Source organism: Pieris brassicae, chromosome 14 (genome assembly GCF_905147105.1).
Source record: "Pieris brassicae chromosome 14, ilPieBrab1.1, whole genome shotgun sequence".
NCBI lineage: Eukaryota > Metazoa > Arthropoda > Insecta > Lepidoptera > Pieridae > Pieris > Pieris brassicae.
This window is the reverse complement of record NC_059678.1, coordinates 409,688-428,333: the sequence shown is the minus strand read 5'-3', so window position 1 is coordinate 428,333 and position 18,646 is coordinate 409,688. Positions and strand designations below refer to the sequence as shown.

The 18,646-nt window shown below is 36.3% G+C and overlaps 1 protein-coding gene across 1 annotated transcript; it reads left to right on the top strand.

The window, feature by feature from the left end:
* The first annotated feature begins 9,740 nt into the window (after positions 1-9,740).
* LOC123718182 (homeobox protein vent1-like) lies at positions 9,741-17,864 on the top strand. Its single transcript, XM_045674623.1, has 4 exons — positions 9,741-10,095; positions 16,147-16,225; positions 17,199-17,340; positions 17,748-17,864. Exons 1-4 carry the CDS (start codon positions 9,741-9,743, stop codon positions 17,862-17,864), a joined length of 693 nt encoding a protein of 230 aa, XP_045530579.1.
* Positions 17,865-18,646: the final 782 nt, after the last annotated feature.

The window sequence follows — 18,646 nt, the reverse complement described above, 5'->3', positions numbered from 1 at the left end:
TTGCAATTGCATCAAAGAGTAAAACCGTGGCTATAACCTAGTAAAAATAAAATATATTGTCAATCAAATTTCATATTTAATCCATATCGTTACAATTCTTTTTTCTTCTTAAATATATTTATATTAAAAAAGAATTCAGGTACATTGACAGTCGATATTAAATAAAAAAATCACCAAAATTGTATCGATAGGAAATAAAAATCACCAAAGCTCATAGAGAACTATTAAAATTCCAAGTTCAATTCGCATGACATTTCGCATCACAGATAATATTTAATTGTTTTTTCTGTCGCGTGTCGGCACTCAAACAACATGTTTTCGGGCTCATAACGAGGGGCTGATAACAATGGATGACAAATTGGCCGACGACAAAGGAATCAGGTTTATTGGGATACGTTATGAGGGTACTCGACGAGTTTGCCGGCTATAAAAGACACGGAGATGACATTATTCATCAAAGTTTGAAAGTATCTCTGACCTTTTGTTCCAGATTCCGATATGATTTTACTTGCATTTACTTTAATTAATATTTTTGGCATAATGAAACTAATTTAAACGCGAATTATATTTATTAATAATTGCGAGAGACATGTTTCTCATTATCTGACGTCTCAGTTACCAGCATTTTATATATCTTATGTGAGTTAGACCAAAACCATATTTCAATGATATAATAACTTATTACGTTTTATTTTAATTGTAAAACATAGGTCAAAATTAAATTCCATCCTCTCCATCTCATCGCCAGATGTTCCACTATACAGCGCTTTTTAAGGCACTTTCTGCCGCGCACCACCTCTCTGTGAAACCAGCTGCCAGTAGAGGTTGTTCTAACGACAGGTCGGCACTACATCCCCGGCGTTGCAGGCATTCCATATAGGTTGCCCTTGCCACTTTATTTATACGCAAATGGGCTTCAAAGCAAGCAGAAATTATTGCTTATCATGGATCATGGCTATGTTGCCTCAGTTTTGGTAACCTTTCTATAATGTCCGGGGAAATTCTGTAGATGTAAATAAAGTTTTTATTACTCAGAAAAATTGTATTAAGGCTATTATGGGCTTTGGACCCTTTGTAAGCTGTATACCATTTTTTGAACTCGATATTTTTACAGTACCAAGTTCTGTATCATTGAAGCAGCTATGACAATAAAAAATCATCCAAAATTGTTCAAAATATTCAAAGAAACTTGCCTGTATAGACTGAAAGATCCAACACGGCTGTGGGTCACGGTATGCTCCACCACGATGTATTCAAAAAATTGTTACGCCACGGCTATAAAACTATTTAATCTTGTCTTTTGTTAAAATAGCTTTTGATAGCTATAACACATGACCACGTGACCACGCACCCTGAAAAGCACGCGAAACGTCGTAAAAAAATTAAAATTTATAATTATGTAAATAATTATAAGTTGTTAATAATAATACATAGCTTTAATCCGTTCAAAAAGTGTTTTTCTTAAACTATTTAATCACCTTAGTTGCTGTCTAGTATTGGGATTACATCAGGTTTGATTTGTGTGAACATGTTTGAATTAAAAATAGCAGATACGTCTCCATTCATCCTCTGTTCGCGGCATGATACAGTAGGTATGCAGATAATGAGATAGTGAGCTATGTAAGCTGTAATATTGCCGTCGGTTATTACGAGAATATTATCTTGTGACAGCTAACCGGCAATGGCCGAAGATTAACACAAGATGGCGCTTGTTTTTAAATCTCTCTTATCTATATACAGTTTAGTTGACTCTCAATAAATTGACACTCGTTAATTTGAATTTTTCACAGCATGTGACTCTCATCTCTGAGGTCCAACAATGTGCCAACACTCGCACGTAAGTTGAAGGAAAACATTGTGAAAGCTGATTAGATAGAATACTAAAATTAAGCTAAAAGTTTGGTCCCTTTTTGATGGTATTTCTTTGCTATATTTCGATACTTCGTTCGTTCGTTGAGCGAGTAAGGCACTACTAGATGAGGAGTCAGGGCTCAATTTATAACCACTTGAACACGGCCCAAGTGTCTACTCCAAAGGAAACAAAATTGCAGAAAAGATTCTTATATTGGCGTTTATTATTTTCGAGCCAGCTTTGTGCTCGTCCGAGGAAGATGAGACGGCTAATTGACGGGATCGTGAGGAAACCGGCATGCTTTAGGTTCTGAAAGCCAAGAGCGCTCGAAAGGCTGATCACCTTAAAATTAGAGAAACACTTAAATTAAAGCACAAATTCGGCCCCACATGGAATACTGTTCTCACCTCTGGGCTCAGAAGAGTTGTTCGGTCTAAAACCCGCAGCTGAGTTTCATTATAGGACGTCAAGACAGAATACAAAACACCATCCGTATCACCTCGACGTCCGTCGTTCCACAACTGAGCGTTTTCGAAGGCACTTTTGGCCACGCACCATATGTGGAACCAGCTGCCCACAGAAGTATTTCCGAACCAACTCGACTTAGAGTCCTTCAAGAAAAGAGCGTACCAATTCTTGAAAGGCCGGCAACACACTAGCGAGCCTTCTGGCAATGTGAGTGTCCATGGGCGGCGGTATCACTTAACATTAGGTAAGCCACCTGCCCGTTTGCCTCCTATTACATTATAAAACCTACTTGCCGATTAGATCACGAAACAGTTACAGGAATCTGAGGCTCAGGCCTAAAAGGTCAATCAAAAAGGGCGCCAAATTTTTGTAGTGGTAGGGGTGGCCTTTAACAATTTTGTTTATGTTTTGGCCATTATAAATACAGTTTTTATAATTCTGATCAGTGTTGGCCTAGTGCCTTCAGCGTGCGACTCCCTGAGGTCATAGGTTCAATCCCTAACTGTGCACCATTTGGATTCATGTCTATGTGCGTATTTAACATTCGCTCGAACGGTGAATGAAAACATCGTGAGGAAATCGGCTTGTAAGAGTTGAACACTACGTTAAATATACCTTTTAGTAAATCACTTATTATTAAGTTAAGCTAGATCTTACTGTTAAGTGATGTGTTTGTGAAGAGACAATAAAAAAGTTGGCAAAAGGCTAGCTTTAATATACTATTAGGTATTATTTAAAATTGTTAGTTTATCGACTAATCCTGTCCCATCCATCTTGTTCCCTTAATAAAATACCTCAGCGAGGGTTGCCCTTTAATAAAATAACAATAAATATGTCACGATTAGCGCATCTAATAAACGCTGTATTGCTTACTAGAATTTTAATCACTTGATGTCGCACGTGGCTTAGGGTTGCCAATTTATTTGCATCGTCGCCGTGATTTTAAATAGACATTTTTGCATGGACTGCTAGTTACTATTTTATTCGATGTGTGCATTTAACGACGTGAGGAAACTGCAAGCCTTAGACCCATAAAGTACTACTGAAGAACTTCCTGAAGCTTCGAACATACATCTTTTCAGATGTTGAAAATCATAAATCAAAATATATATTTACACTGTAATCAGCCGACGCAAGATCGGCAAGATTATTTTCGTTATATTAAACTTAGTTTGTATAAAAAAATACCTTTTAGTAATAAGTACAAACTTCATATGTTTTTAGATGCCAGCTTATGTTACTCACGATAGTCATGTTGGAAATAAGGTTTAAAGTTTATCAAAACTATATATGATCGTAATAACAATTTATCAAGTCGATCTTCTAAGCAAAAAGTCTCCAAAGAAACATAATAAACTGCCCAAAAAAACTAATGGGCATTATGGCTATCCTTTGGAGTAGAGACTCTTGGGTTCAAAAGAACAGCTTGTTAAAGATTTAAGTTGGCGCCTGGTACATAGTACGGTGACCCCAGAGCTGGTGGTTTCCTCAGCAAATAATTATCGCAATACAGCGAGGAAATGCCAACATTAAAGATACACTGCCACACGGACCAAACCATTAATATTTATTTGAATTTTTGTTAAGAATATTGTAAATACTGTGTTGGAAATAAATATTTTTGATAACAATGGTCAAATTGAAGTCATTACTCCTGAAGCAGAAGAAATTATTATTTGTATATATATTTAAATTAAATATAGAAATGGCAACCCTAGCTTAAAGGGTCGGCTTCAAAAAGCACATCATGAGATTGTGGGGACGCCTCTATATTCTCCACGTTTTATTTGCTTTCTCTTTGTGCTCCATTGAATCAAGTGCGGATTTTTTTAATATCGACATTGCTAATTTCATTCGCTACTTGTCTGTCTAACAGCCGTATCAGAGTCGTCTATTAAAGTTAAGGTTATTGTTTAACTTTATCAATATAACTTCACTAAAAAACCCCCACAACTTTACAATTGTACTTGTTTCTTGGTGGTACTTCAACAGGTACGAATCAGACACACGTTGTCGTTTTGGGTCCAAAGCACGCGTTTTCCTCATCTTTCGCCATACGGGCGACGCACTTGGTCCTTTGGTGTACAGCTGGAGCCTACGCCCTCTTCGATTAATCACACAGCTTCTAGACTAACACCTTGTGTTGCACGTTGTATTGTTTTAGCTAGCAGTATTTACGTAATACAATAATCATTACCTACATAATATAAAGGATATATATATATAATTCAAACATATTTATAGAGTTTGGTCCCTGTGGCAGTGTATCTTTAATGCTGGCATTCCTGGCTGTATTGCGATGCTTATTCGTTTAGCGACGGAAACACCAGCTCTTGCGTCAGGCACCTACTTAAATATTTAATTATCGGATCGACTGGAAGAGGTCTTGCTAAAACTAAATGCTAAATAATTTTGTCGTCATAAAGGCGTGCTTTATTTGAGCCAGAACGATAATCGTTCGTATAGAATTCGTGTACACAAATAACTGTGAAAATAACTGTTTTTTTGTAATATACTAATAGTTACACGAAACTCAAAACTTAACCTTAAATGTTAGACAAGTTGACACATGCAAGTAAAACCTAAGTCCTCTTTGTAATGAAATTATATTTATCGTCACAAGTTACAGGACAATATTGTGGCTAACACGATAATAATCACATTAAATAAATTATTATTATATATTTAAGCCAGAAATGTTGTTGTTTATGATAGGACTAGATAAGCCACATCCATCCATCCATATCAGAAATCAGTCTGGAGTATAAAATTGTTAGAGCATTTGAAAAAGAAATTCCAATCAAATCATCATACAGGATATCATTTCTACATCTAAAAGTCAGGCGTACGTGACGTTGTTATATCTAAAACCTAAACAATCAAAATAAATACAGTATTTACTATTTGTTTAACCTAATTAATACATATTTATTCTTTATTATACTACATAGTAATAATTATAAATAACAAACTACAATAATACAATAATAGAAATAAAACTTTATTACTGGGAGATATGGTTGTGACAAAATTGATCTAACGCCCGTGTGTTGGTAGGTGACTATAATACAATTATTCCGTGGTGGTGTGAATGGGTGTGTATAAGATTAATTTGAGAGTGCGTCTAAGAGTTGTTATAAGCGTGCGCTGTCTGTATTAGTTGGAACCTGATAGTTATGCCATACGAGTATAAGTTTCCTTAATATTCATAGCGCTGATGTCGCAAATTTGGTAATGTACAATCGTCATTAAATTCGGGATTACTATCTATGGCTTTCTAGTGCTGACAGCACTGTCTTACTCCTTGCACATCTCCAATGTCTTACAGATCGGCTTGAGTATCTCTCTCTACGCAGAGACATTGCGTCTCTTTGCGTTTTCTATAAAGTGAGTGTTGAGGGTTCTGAAGAATTGTTTGGGTTGATTCCTCCTGGCTGGTTTCAACACCGTACGAGCCGTATCAATTGAAAATTTGATCACCATCACCAGCAAGGTGGAAGTCTTCCACAGTCCGTTTTGCAAGGCAAGGCTTCTCCCCTGAGGGATACGACCTCCAACTATTCAAAGTTTAAGTGTACTCCTACTAAAAAGGCCGGCAACGCACCTACTAATATTGGGTGACCATGGGTTGCGATAACTGCCCTTTATGTGCGTCCCGTAGGCGTAAGTTATAATATAAACCAAAAGGTTAGTGATGAGAACAAATTTGAAGATGATAACGTAGTAGTGTTATGGAGTTATGGAGAAGATTTTTAAAAGGAATGTTTAATTGGAGAAAGGTCACCGTCGAAAAATAAAATAAGATTTATTAGAATTACTAAGTATTTACTAAAAAAAAATTAATAGCAAACGGGCTGGAATCTGATTTTAAGTTATACCCGCCCATGGACACTCTATACGTAAATTCGTTAGATGATGACGACACCCCACATCTACGCGACGCCAAGGGGTCAAGGCGCTCGGAAAGTGGTCTTCGACGATTCGAACCGCTCTTTATAGAATACGGCTAAGTAGTGGAAGGCGCTGGTACTGGGGAGCTGTCGCCCAGAGGTGAAAACAGTATTCCATGTGAGGCCATTATGAAGTCCGGATTGAAGCAAAGTCTAATTTAAAAGTGGCTAATTTAGCCTTACTAATGACCGTGAAACTGAACGTCATTATGTATGTCAAGCATTCCAATGCTTATACCAAAACTTTACATACTAAAATCTCTATTTAAACATTGAGCAGGTTAAGAGCTGTCTAATGCATTTGGCCTTGGTACTAACACAAAAATAGCTTCTTCGCAACTAATGTCTTCGAAGACACTACTAGAAGCAGCTAACTAAGCTAAGCTAAGCTACCTGCTAGCTACTGGGCGTTGACATATCCAGTGTCGTTTAATTTCAGCGGTATTTGGAAGGAAAGTTATAATTAGTCTTTCCGAACCAATTCGAAATAGGGTCCGTCAAAGAGCGTACCAATTCTTTAGAGGCCGGGAACGCACTTGCGAGCCTTTTGGCAATTTGAGTGTCCATGGGCGGTGTTATCACTTATTATCAGTTGAGCCTCCTGCCTGTACTATACGTAAGTGTTCCATAGGCTAGATTTGATTTGAGGAGTTTATAGTTTTTCACTGTATGTGTGTATGTTTGATCTGTATGTATGTGTACATGATGTCAAATTGTACTTACTCGGCGTAATGAAGACTTTTAACATAACTTACTTAGAAAAAATCTAGACTTTTACAAGTAAGCTTTACCTAGACAGCATCGAGCTTTTGTAATAAAATAATAATCTTTATTTTAATTAAAGTGTTTTAAGAGCTTTTTTTAGACCTCCGGCTAAACCAAGATAACATTCAGGTAACTACGATATACTGAGATATATGTCTGGGTGTGGCCTAGTGGCTTCAGCGTGCGATTCTCATTCCTGAAGTCCAAGGTTCGATCCTTGGAAGTGTTCACCAATGGACGTTCTGTCTGTGTGCATTAAACATTCGCTCGAACGGTCAAGAAAAACATCGCGAGGAAGCTGGCTTGCTACAAAAAGTTGACGGCGTGTGTTACGCCCAGGAGGCTCATCACATACATGCCCATTAGATTGACAAATGAGCATGAAACAGTTACAAAAATCTGAGGTCCAGACCTAAAAAGATTGTAGCGCCACTAACTTTGAGTATGATATATTTGCAAGCATGTGTTCATAAGTGTAACGAAACACGTGTGCGAACTAAATCGCATGCTGGGTGGCACAGGAATCATTATTTCCTCGTGTTCTTCTGTGACCGTTCTTGCGGATTCTTCAGAGCTTTGTTTCGCTGTATGTCACCACCGAATCTTTTATTTCTTCTCTTGTATCTGAATCTTATGCTACAATTTCTTTTAGTATTTTGTATGTATGAACTCCATTTCCGCACTTCGACGTCCATTTGGTCCGTTGTGTTGAAGTCCTGACTAATTAAGCCAGCCTAGCTTCTTCCAGAAGTGCGTAAAAATATGTAGCGGCCTGGCAAAAGTCAATTGGACAATGATCCAACCGTCCCATGTGGGTCGTAGGCAATTAAGTTACAAAGTAATATATATATATATATCTACTTGCGCCAATATTCTATGTAGACATTTATCACTACTCCTACAGTGAAGTCAAACAAGACCGAATGATCACCTACTTGTCTATTAAATGATCAAAAAAACTATGCAATCTGAAGCCAATACTTAGGGTTGTAAAGCCTCTGGAGTATTACATTGTTTGTGATGGGTGAGTCAAACACCAGTTGGAGCAGTCACTTCTACGGTAAAGAAAAAGGTGCTGTAAATGTATGAGACCTAAGAACCTAACAGCCCCAGGGGCCCTAAGCCCTAAATAATCACTATTTATGCGTTAGGGTACGTCTAACGTAAATAGTGGTAATATAAATAAGTATAAAGAGCCCTACGGGTAGGATCAAAGGTTCTAGGTGGTCATATCTCAAAGCTATCGGGCATCACCACGATAATTGAGGGCTTGAAGGAGTCTTTGCCATTTTGAGATGAAGCGAGAATAAGACAGAGCTATATTCAAATATGATTTATTGTTATAAAACAATATTCTAAACGAGCTGTTGGTGTATCGCACCTCCGTGTGACGTGTCAGCTTAATGTTGAAATAAAACCTGAACAAACATCGTGAGGAACCGGCTTGTCTTAAACCCAAAAAGTGGACGGCACAAAAAGCTGATTTATTTAGTTATCATATGCTCCAAATTAGCAAATAACCAATTTACTGGTGGGCATAGTTCAGCTTGCGCACATATGAAGTCGATTAGAGCACATAAAAGGATCGAACCTACGATCTCAAGCTGAAGCTTCTAAGCCAACACTGTTTTATTATTATAGGTAGAAGAAAAAACGAGCAAAGCCGCGAGCAAGCGCTTAGTTTAAAGCTATGAAAGCATATTGATATACTATTTAAAGCTTATCCAATATTTCGAGTTACGCTTAAGTGGCAGATTATTAAATTAAATTGTTTCACAGACGGACCCCACCCCCACTGATCACCCGGTGGGGGCCGTCCAGGGCCGGATTGTTCATTGTATATTTGTTATTTGATTGACTATTGGCCTCTGGAAAGGTGGCCTTTACCCAAGAGGCGACTAACATTTAAATGGAATTAAAAAAGCTTTATTATGACATTTCATACAATAATGCAATAATAACTAAAAACATCGTACACACTTTTATGTGTAGCTCTGGTAAGTACCAGTGTTTCCATTGTCCAAATTGTGTATACTCGGCCATTAGGCATAAATATTATTACATAAATTAGTATGTAATAATATTTATTTATTTATTCAAAATCAAAATCATTTATTCATATTGGTAACACAATGTGCAATAAGCACTTTTTAATCGCCAAGTTTTTTTAGTATTACACAACGTTTGTAAGGAGCTGCAACTATCACACCATGTTCCACATGACATCAGCAGGATGCTTGGTGAAATAGGAGCACGCACTTACATTATATATTTATTATTCAATTATCACATTAAATTAAGTTAAATAAATGTAATAGTTTGATTAAAGTAATTCAATTATATTTATGGTATTATTCGGGATTCACGGCTGGCCCTCACTTATTTATGTAAATGTTATTATAATTATCGTGTTTGAATCATATTTTTTGGAATGATGTTTGAGCCAGTTGCACAATCCGTCCCTGCATCAATCAAAGATTCCCGACCGCAAATCACAGAGCCTCCCACCAAACCTGACCCCGCCCCTTGGCGCAGGCGCGCCCTCGGCCAATCACGAGACCCTCCACCCTCAAACGGCCCTCAATTGAGATCCCTGTCATTTTTCCTCCACCGCCCCGCCTCCATTTAATTTAAAATCGTCATAACCACAACCACCTTTGCGCTGTCAATATAATTATTTAATGGACTGTTATTATGTGTGTAAAATGGAAAGTCGTTTCCCAAATCTAACTGATCTGCTGTATCAGCAGAATTTGGATCGGATTACGTACGAGAACGAAGACAAATATGAAAACGATAGGTCCACATCTGTCTCCCTGGAGGAGGAAGACACGTTTGGTGTGGATTTGAGCGGGAAGAATGGAAATTTAGGTGGGAAATCGTTCACCATCGCGGCGATATTGGGCCTCACGAAGTCCGAAAAGGATGTGATGAATTTGAGTGTACAGGAGAGGCTGCAACAGAATCAGAAGCACCTGGAGAACTATTTGTATTCGGGACATGATGTGCAGAGGATCAATGACGGTTTCTGTAGGATTGGTGTTCCGGCGCTGCGGCAAGGTATTTATTTTCTTACACAACAGACATAAAACATTGAACACAACAGTGACGAATACGCGAAGCGAAAACTCATTTTTAAAGTTTTTTTTTAAACCTAGGGGAAAACTCTTTAATAAACCAAGTAAAAACAATTAAATATAATAATAGACATACAATTTCATCCTCGTTATTTAAATAAACACTTATGTGTGATTTTTTGCAGTAATTAGACACATCACCTGATTAAACTTTAAACTAACACAATGTTTTTCGTTATTTATTATATATTCGTAATTTTACACCTAACATAAATTATTTATAACAAAAAACAATATTAAAGATATAAATAAAGATGGAATACATAATACAAAAAGGTTCAATCATTTACGAAAGGAAAAACTCTATAAAAATTATGAAATACATTGAACTAAGTACTACCTACTTCGGCTGTGTTGTTTGATGGTGTGAGAGTGAGGCTATGTACGTGAAGGTGTGCTCATGATGCAGGTGATTTCACGCAATGGATATTCTTAATACTCCTTTTAACCATATTCTGCAATAGCTTAAGCAAGTCAAGGCGGGCGGGCAAATATTGTGTGCGGCTTATGGGCGGGTTATGTGCGGGCTGCGCGATACACAACTGTGATTATAATTATCGTTTATTTCGAAAAAATCATTCGCTAAAGTTCCTTTTTTGTATGAATTGAAACTAAACTTATTATATTTATATACCTTATGATTAATAATTTCTAAATAGAGTAATGTCTCGGTGGCTAGTCTCAGTATCACTATAAAACAAATCATAGTTTTTTAAACATCATAAACGCATTGATAGTCAAATACAAAACATTATCATAGTCGTCTCATGTTCATTCCCACTGTTCAAAATGAGCCTGATATATTCGGTAGTGGGCTGATTAAACGGTTGCCAAGAAGACTAATAAAATACTAGGTTTTGTATTAAGCTCGTCTTCAAACGTTCTCTTAACAAAACTTTTTATTTTAGAATGTCATACTGTAATCTGGTCGAATTTCAAAATACACAGAAACAGTTCAAAAACATTTTTTTTAAGGAAAGCTTTGCACTGCACTTGCGTGCAACAAACTAGGTAACTAGTAACTACTATTTTAAGTTACTCTAAATCTCTAACGTGACTTCATTGACCTAGTTTATTTGTATTAAATATTTAAGTCAAAAATAATATATTCATATAGGTAACACAATGTACACTTATGAACGTCAAAAAAAGATATATACATTAAATGCTTCTAATTTTACATTTGCCACTTCTCAAATCAAGGACGTAGAACGGAAGAGAAGAACTGCCAATAAACTCTCCGCCACTCGGTTTTATACAACGTTTGTAAGGAGCAATACTATAAAATAAATTAAAAACAAAGATTTGTTTCGGACTGTCAAAGATCCTCTAACAGTAGGATGGTGAAATAGGAGCACGCACTTAGATTTTCTTGGGAAAACACGCAAATACATAGTCGAATTAACTAACATCACCGCTTACACGAATTCAAGTCCGACCAGTCACCACAAGTAGCACCCGTTCACGAGTATCATGCATGGTCAGCCATCGGCCCCCAAGCCATATTTTAGGCAAAGTGACAACCCAACGCATGGACGCCGCCACTTTAACTTTATTAATCATACTAACCTTCTTACAAAATTTTCCTTTCTATGTATTGCTATATTTATTTATTTATTTTATTGTATAAGTGTTCTTAATATAAAGGAAGTTGGTGTGGTGGAGACACAAACTGTACACAGTTTTTCTATCCACCAGGACGTCGAACATATTTAAATCATTAACATCTATATATATACATATATACACACGCTATATATGTAACATATAAACTGTAAATTTATAACAATCAAACCATTAAAATTGCACGTAAAACGTCATAAACAAATCTAAACACTGACGCACCATAGATAGCCGATGCGAGACCTGTTCTTGTCGAGAATTCTCATTCCCTGTATGTGAATTTTGAGTTCCTATATTCGAATATGTTTTAATGACGTATATAGCATAATTTTTGTTATGCATAATTTATAATCGTTTGACTTATGTAGTATTTTTTTAATTTAAATTTAATATTGTTTCTTGTTATATTAGTAAGAAGTGTAGCTGGTATCGAGTTTATTAAATTTGGAATTATGTAATCTAATGTTTTTTTCCCATATAAGTTATTGTATTTGGGTAATAGAAATTCGTAAAGTAGTTTTCATTTAATAATCCTAGTTGCACTTTCTCGTGTATAGGTATAATTTTGAAAAATGAAAATAGCTCTTCTTCAGCAGAGGCCGTCATTCATGCCTCATTCCACGTCATTAAATTTGAATAGGTAGACACAATTACTCAACGGCAAAGAAGACAGAGGATGAAGGTCGAGAGAAGAAGCCGGCGAAAAACACTCTCGGTACTCTTTTAAAATAGCAAATCATCATACAAAATAGTGAACAACACTTATTGGGAAACAAATATCACAAATATATTAGAAGTAGCCTGTCTAGTACTAGTCCCAGGCCCTTTTATCACATAGATCATCGTCAACTTTATAGTAAGCATTTTGACACAGCAATGTCTTTAATACATTTCTATAATTTATTTAAAGGCAGAGATAAAGAGCCTCTTTTTTCCCAGAAAATTTAGATGGTCCACGGGGAAATTGCAGCATGCGTTTGTTCCGAGTATTAACATTGTGCGTATGTTCTATTCTAGTAAAATAATATTTTCATAAATAAGTTGCAAGGGAAAGGTAATTATAATAATATCCTTGAATTTGTCTCTCAGTAATTCTATAATTAAAATTTCACCTGGCTCCAAGCCTTTCTGTGTCTTTTTGCCTCATCTGCAACTGTACGACGCCAGGTTGAGATGGCCAGGCTTCCACCTTCCATGGATGATTGGAGTCTTTTCGTGTATGGCCTATCCATTTCCACTTGCTTGATCGTGGCTAATCGGAATTTCTCGGTAGCGCTCCCAAAGTTGGACATCTTCTCCAGTAGATACCCAGAATACGGTGACGATAGTTGACGAAGTCCTGGAGCCGAAATAAAGTCTTAAATAAAGAATTTATAAACTAATAGTAAAAGTAGATATTTTTCATTTTGCATTGAAATTCTCGAACTCAAAAATATTTATTATTATGGACTAAATTATTTATTTGTTCAGATATATGTACAATAGAATTCAGATTGAGGCCTCCCTAGTAAGTCGGAGACCTGTGACAGGGAAGCTTCGCTCTTCTTTAAATCAACCAACACAATTGGTTTAAAAAAAAAGAAAAATAAACAAATATATGAATATATTATGATGACTACGTAATGTGTTTGTGAAAGACGAAACAAATGTGTGCGCGTGTTGCATGAAAAGATGCCATGTAGTTGGCCTAGTGGTGACTCTCATCCCTGAGGTCGTAAGGTAATCTTCAGCTGCACCAATAGACTTTCTATGTGCTCATTTAACATCTAACCAAAACATCGGTGACGGAAAACATAGTAAGGATATCTGCCTGCCTTAGACCCAAAAAGTAGACAGTGTGTGTCAGGCATAGGATGACAAATGATCATGAAACAGATACAGAAATTGGAGGCCCAGACCGGAAAAGGTTGCATTTATCTATTTATTATATACTACATTAGTAAATAGTTATATTGAAACTAGGCTAGCCACATCAAATGTTGAGGTATGAGGAGTATATCAATGAAGTTAGATGACAGATGACAGTTAGAAAGTTTGGCAAACACGTAGTTTTTGTTGACAAATCCTATTTGGTACAAGAAATAGCTAAATACAAATCAACTCGGCTGAGACGGATGAATTTAGATCTATTGTTTTGCTACGGTGAGACATTGTTAACCGTTTAGAGGCGACGCAAATAATCAAATGCACAATTAGTCTCGGATCTCGGACCCTTTTTAATATATTTACCCCAGTAATGTCACTACAGAGGTACTTTAGAAGCGTAGCTGTGACAAATATGTATCATGGTACTTGGTACAATAATAATCCCCGTTCAATGCCACTTTAACACCTTTGGATTGTACTATAAACAATAGCGAACATAAGTATACTCGACTCGAATTATAAGGTCTGAAATATTTGACATTTCTTACGAGTTGTTCATTAAAAGACTAATCAATAATATAAGTCTAAGTTAATTAAAAAATGTGTGAGTGTACACACGTAAGTAGTGAAACCTCTTTGACTTTATTTTTCGGAAAATGATCTACTATATGCAACTTTACAGAAATTGGTTAAATAAAGTTAAAATAGATAAAGTTTATCCAACAGGCTCTTATTCATAGACATGAATACAAATAATACAATTATTTCATTTTACCTCATTACTATCATTGTTATTATTATTGGGTATTGGTTAATGGCTTCGAATCTTTTCTAATCAACCGTGGTAGGGACAAGAAAAAGATGGCGCGTAACGTAAAAATGTGACGGTAAATTTTTTCCAACGCCGATAAAGAAGTTTCACTTCAATAAATCGTTTATTTGCAAAGAAACTGATACATTTCGATTAATTTATTATAAAAATAGGCATGCAAATGTCATATTAATTAGCATGATGTAATAACAATAACAACCAGAAGCCGTCCACGGTATATGTATACCTTACCTTTAAAAAAATTATCACCTTCCCCGTGAAAGCATTACACGGCAGTGATCTATAACTTCTGGGAAGGTAGCTATTACATAATGCTATTGATGGGCATTTTCGGCAGCTGGTAATAGTTAGAACGAAAAAATTTGCTTTGCTGAATATTAAGCGAAGGATTGTTACCTACCTGGGACACGGGCTGTGCCACGACCGCTACCACCTTCTACAATTAATTATAATGGGTAAATTCATATGGAGTGGATGTATATTGCGACTGCTGAAGAGTTGCTGATTCTAACACAGGACATGCTTCACGAGGCTGATGGATAACCTCCAGTAATGGAGAGGTACCAAAAGAATCGATATCCAGGTATCTAATAAAGTGGTTTCGTGGAAAGGAAAACAATCCGGCAGTCCTCCAGTGCCTAGGCCGGCCACACAATTTCTGGAAATAATTGATGCATAGATTGATAGCTTTTAATTGTCCATCGAGTGAACTGACAAAAGGTCTGCTACATGTCAGTTCCTTTTTTCTAAGAAATAGTATTTTTGTAATTGTTTATTGAAATGCGGATGGTTTATAAATATTAACAATTTTGTTTTGTTAAAAATAAATAAATTTACTTGTTCGGATTAATACCGACTGAGTTTCATCATGGGACGGCGAGGGAGAACACGAAATACTTCCCGTACGACCTCGTTCTGTCGTTCCACAACTGACCGTTATTTAAGCAGGTTTGATCGTGCCCCATGTGGAACCAATTGTTCACTAAAGTATTTCCAAACTAATGTCATTTGGGGTCCATAAGAAAAGAGCATTACTTGAAAGGCAACTTGCGAGCCCTCTGGCATTGAGCGGCAGTATCACTTAACATCAGGTGAGCTTCCTGCCCGTTCGCCCAGTTATATTAAAAACAACACTTTCCCTGACAACAGTACCAGCTATAATGTATATCTCAAAAACAAAGGATTTTGATGAAACTGTGATGCAAAGTGTTCGGTGTTACTTTTAGTTTCGGAGAAATTTGTGGTCAAACTTGCTAAATCAGCACTTGAAAGAATACGTAACTAAGAAAATAACTAAGATTAATAAACTATTGATAATAAAATATTGATATATTTTGCAACAATCTTCCTACTAACCGTTATTTTGTGAATCACGCTCTTAATGAGTCAAAGTCAAAATATCTTCTGTCATAAATAGGTATTATGAACGTCAGAAAATAAGTTGAATAAATTGTAAATTTACATTTACTAAAAGCTTGCAAGTCAAGAGCTTAGAGCGGGCAAGAAGAACTGGCAAGAAACTCTCCGCCATGGTTTTTAATCGCCAAATTTGAGTCATACAAAGTTAGATTTAAGTTTCTGTTTAGTTTTAGTTTTATTAAATGAATTGATGAATAACGTATTTAGTAATAATGGTTACATTTTATGTTGCAGATAATTCCAGGGCGGAGCTAAGGCCGCAGGTGACGCAGCTAAAGGGATCCCGAACTCACTCCATATCGAGTTCCAATGGGTGAGTATTGCCACCAAATGTGTCCCGTGACTAGGGAATATGTATACAAAGATTAATTAAAAAAAACTCTAATTAAAACTTAGTTACATCTCCATATAAAAGAAAGTCGTCTTAGTTAAACTGTTTTTAACTCAAGAGCGGCTGAATCGATTTGGCTGACAATTGGTGCTTGGTGAAAGCTTAGAACCCTGTACATAAAACAAACGTTAACAAAAACTAAAAGTTTATCAGTCAAAACATCAGTCTAGCCGTATGTTTGATGATTTGATTTGTATGTCGGATCTGCTAGGACCTGCTTGTATTCGTTTTAATATTATTAGGGCCTTATAACAAGCGATCTCTTCCAGGCCAGCCTAGTAAAGATAAAACTGAACTGATTTAGATGCAATTAGAACTGTTTCTTATTGGAATATGCTTGAGTTACACGACCTTTAGTTTCCGCGAAATCTGTTAACTATAAATAAAATGAAAAAATAAATCCGTGGTGGTACAACCATTCATGATGATCATATGTCAATCTAATAGGCAAGTAGGTGATCAGCCTCCTGTGCCTGGCACACACCATCGACTTTCTAGATCTAAGGCACGATACCCCACGATGTTTTCCTTTACCGTTCGAGCGAATGTTAAATGAGTGCAAAGAAAATACACTGGTTCTCAACCGGGAATCGAATACACCGCCCATTGTCACCTGCAACGCCGAGGGCTAGCGGGTGTGTTACCGACTATTAGGGACTCTCTTTTCTTGAAGAGGTCTTCACGCCGTATCGGTTTGGAAATGCCCCTACTGGCAGCTGGTAACACAAAGACGCGGTGCGTGAATGTTACCTATCGATGTGATTACAAAACTATCTCTATAGGACGCTGAAAATCCGAATCATTTGACTCCTTGATTGTCCAAGTCCGTCCACGGACGGAGGAGGTTTTATCTAAACTTAGTTTTTTTGAAGTCGGTTCACAACCTAAATTACAGATCTGGCAGAAGCAAGCGTATTCGTACGATCTTCACCCCAGAGCAGTTGGAACGTCTGGAAGCGGAGTTTGAACGGCAGCAATATATGGTGGGGCCTGAACGACTGTATCTTGCGCATGCTCTGCAACTCACCGAAGCACAGGTAACTTGATATATTTTTTCTTTAATCTGTAACAGCGGGCAAACGGGCAGGAGGCTCGTCTGATGTTTAGTGATACCGCTGCCCATGGACACCTTGACTGAAGGCTCGCAAGTGCGTTAATATTATTAGTAGATTTTCGAAAGATTTATGCGTCTATTTCTTAGATTTCATTTACTTTATATCTGTGACTTGACATTTCAAGGATGACATGAGACAACAATTGTCATTAAAAAAATCTGCATTTGTAATCTATCATCCACGTTTGATGTACGTGCTCTGTACCTTTCAGCGTATTTTTTTTCTGTCAGTGACTGCATTACGAGACATTGTATATTGTTAGTGTGAGTTTAATGTAAAATAACTGACTTTTTATTTTATATATTTTTATTCACTGAATATACTTCCAGGTTAAAGTATGGTTTCAAAATCGACGTATAAAGTGGAGGAAACACCATCTCGAAGTGACGCAGCAGAGGTTAGCTGTGCTCCAGAGGCACAGACCCGAGGGTGATGACGTCATGTAGGTATAGACTATAGTAAGGTTGCCATAGACAGCGTAAAATGCCGCCATTGTGAATCCGATTTTCTTAGCATCATCATAGGTTTTTGTTATGTTTTATGTCCATTAACAATACACCAAATTATTTCAGAAAATAAGATTCTCATTTCGACTTTTTAAAACTTTCGAAAACAATGGACTTTGGCATTTGTAACTTTAATAATGTCTTCAAAGAAATATTAAGTTTAACCTAACAAATAGATAGTTATACCTAATTAAGATTCCTAATTTCTTTTTGTTTTTTATTATAATTATAATACGACTAAGTTATGTCTATATTGCATTTGACATCCTCACAAATGAAAATATTATTTTCCCGCCAAATAAATTTCATGATCTTCAAACAATCCCTTATTTTTGTATGTGTGTACGTGGTATATACTTCATTACAGTAAGTGTAAATTACCTGTAGAAACAAAACATATTATCTATGACGTTTTCCCGCCACCTAACTCTACAGCATTACATATACTATATATACTACTGAATATACAGCATTTAATATTGCAGATTATGGTAATTTAAACAATTACTTGTAATTGTTTCATACAGAATTTTTATTGTTATGACCGGCATTTTTTGTAAAAAAATAATATATTTTCAGATTAAGGAAGTCTGTCGCCATATTTTACCATTTAACTAATTATTTCTTAGTTTAAATAGATGTCACTTGACTGTTTGCAAATATTTTTTTATTTTTTTATTAGATTTTTGTATGGCACACTTTTAGTAATTATTATTGTTGTA

What these genes read in the sequence shown, in the direction of transcription:
- LOC123718182 (XM_045674623.1), top strand. Translation starts at nt 9,741, where the DNA reads ATGGAAAGTCGTTTCCCAAATCTAACTGATCTGCTGTATCAGCAGAAT. An exon ending in TGTTCCGGCGCTGCGGCAAG is followed by an intron (nt 10,096 to 16,146) that starts GTATTTATTTTC and finishes TTTATGTTGCAG; the next exon opens with ATAATTCCAGGGCGGAGCTA. An exon ending in TCCATATCGAGTTCCAATGG is followed by an intron (nt 16,226 to 17,198) that starts GTGAGTATTGCC and finishes CCTAAATTACAG; the next exon opens with ATCTGGCAGAAGCAAGCGTA.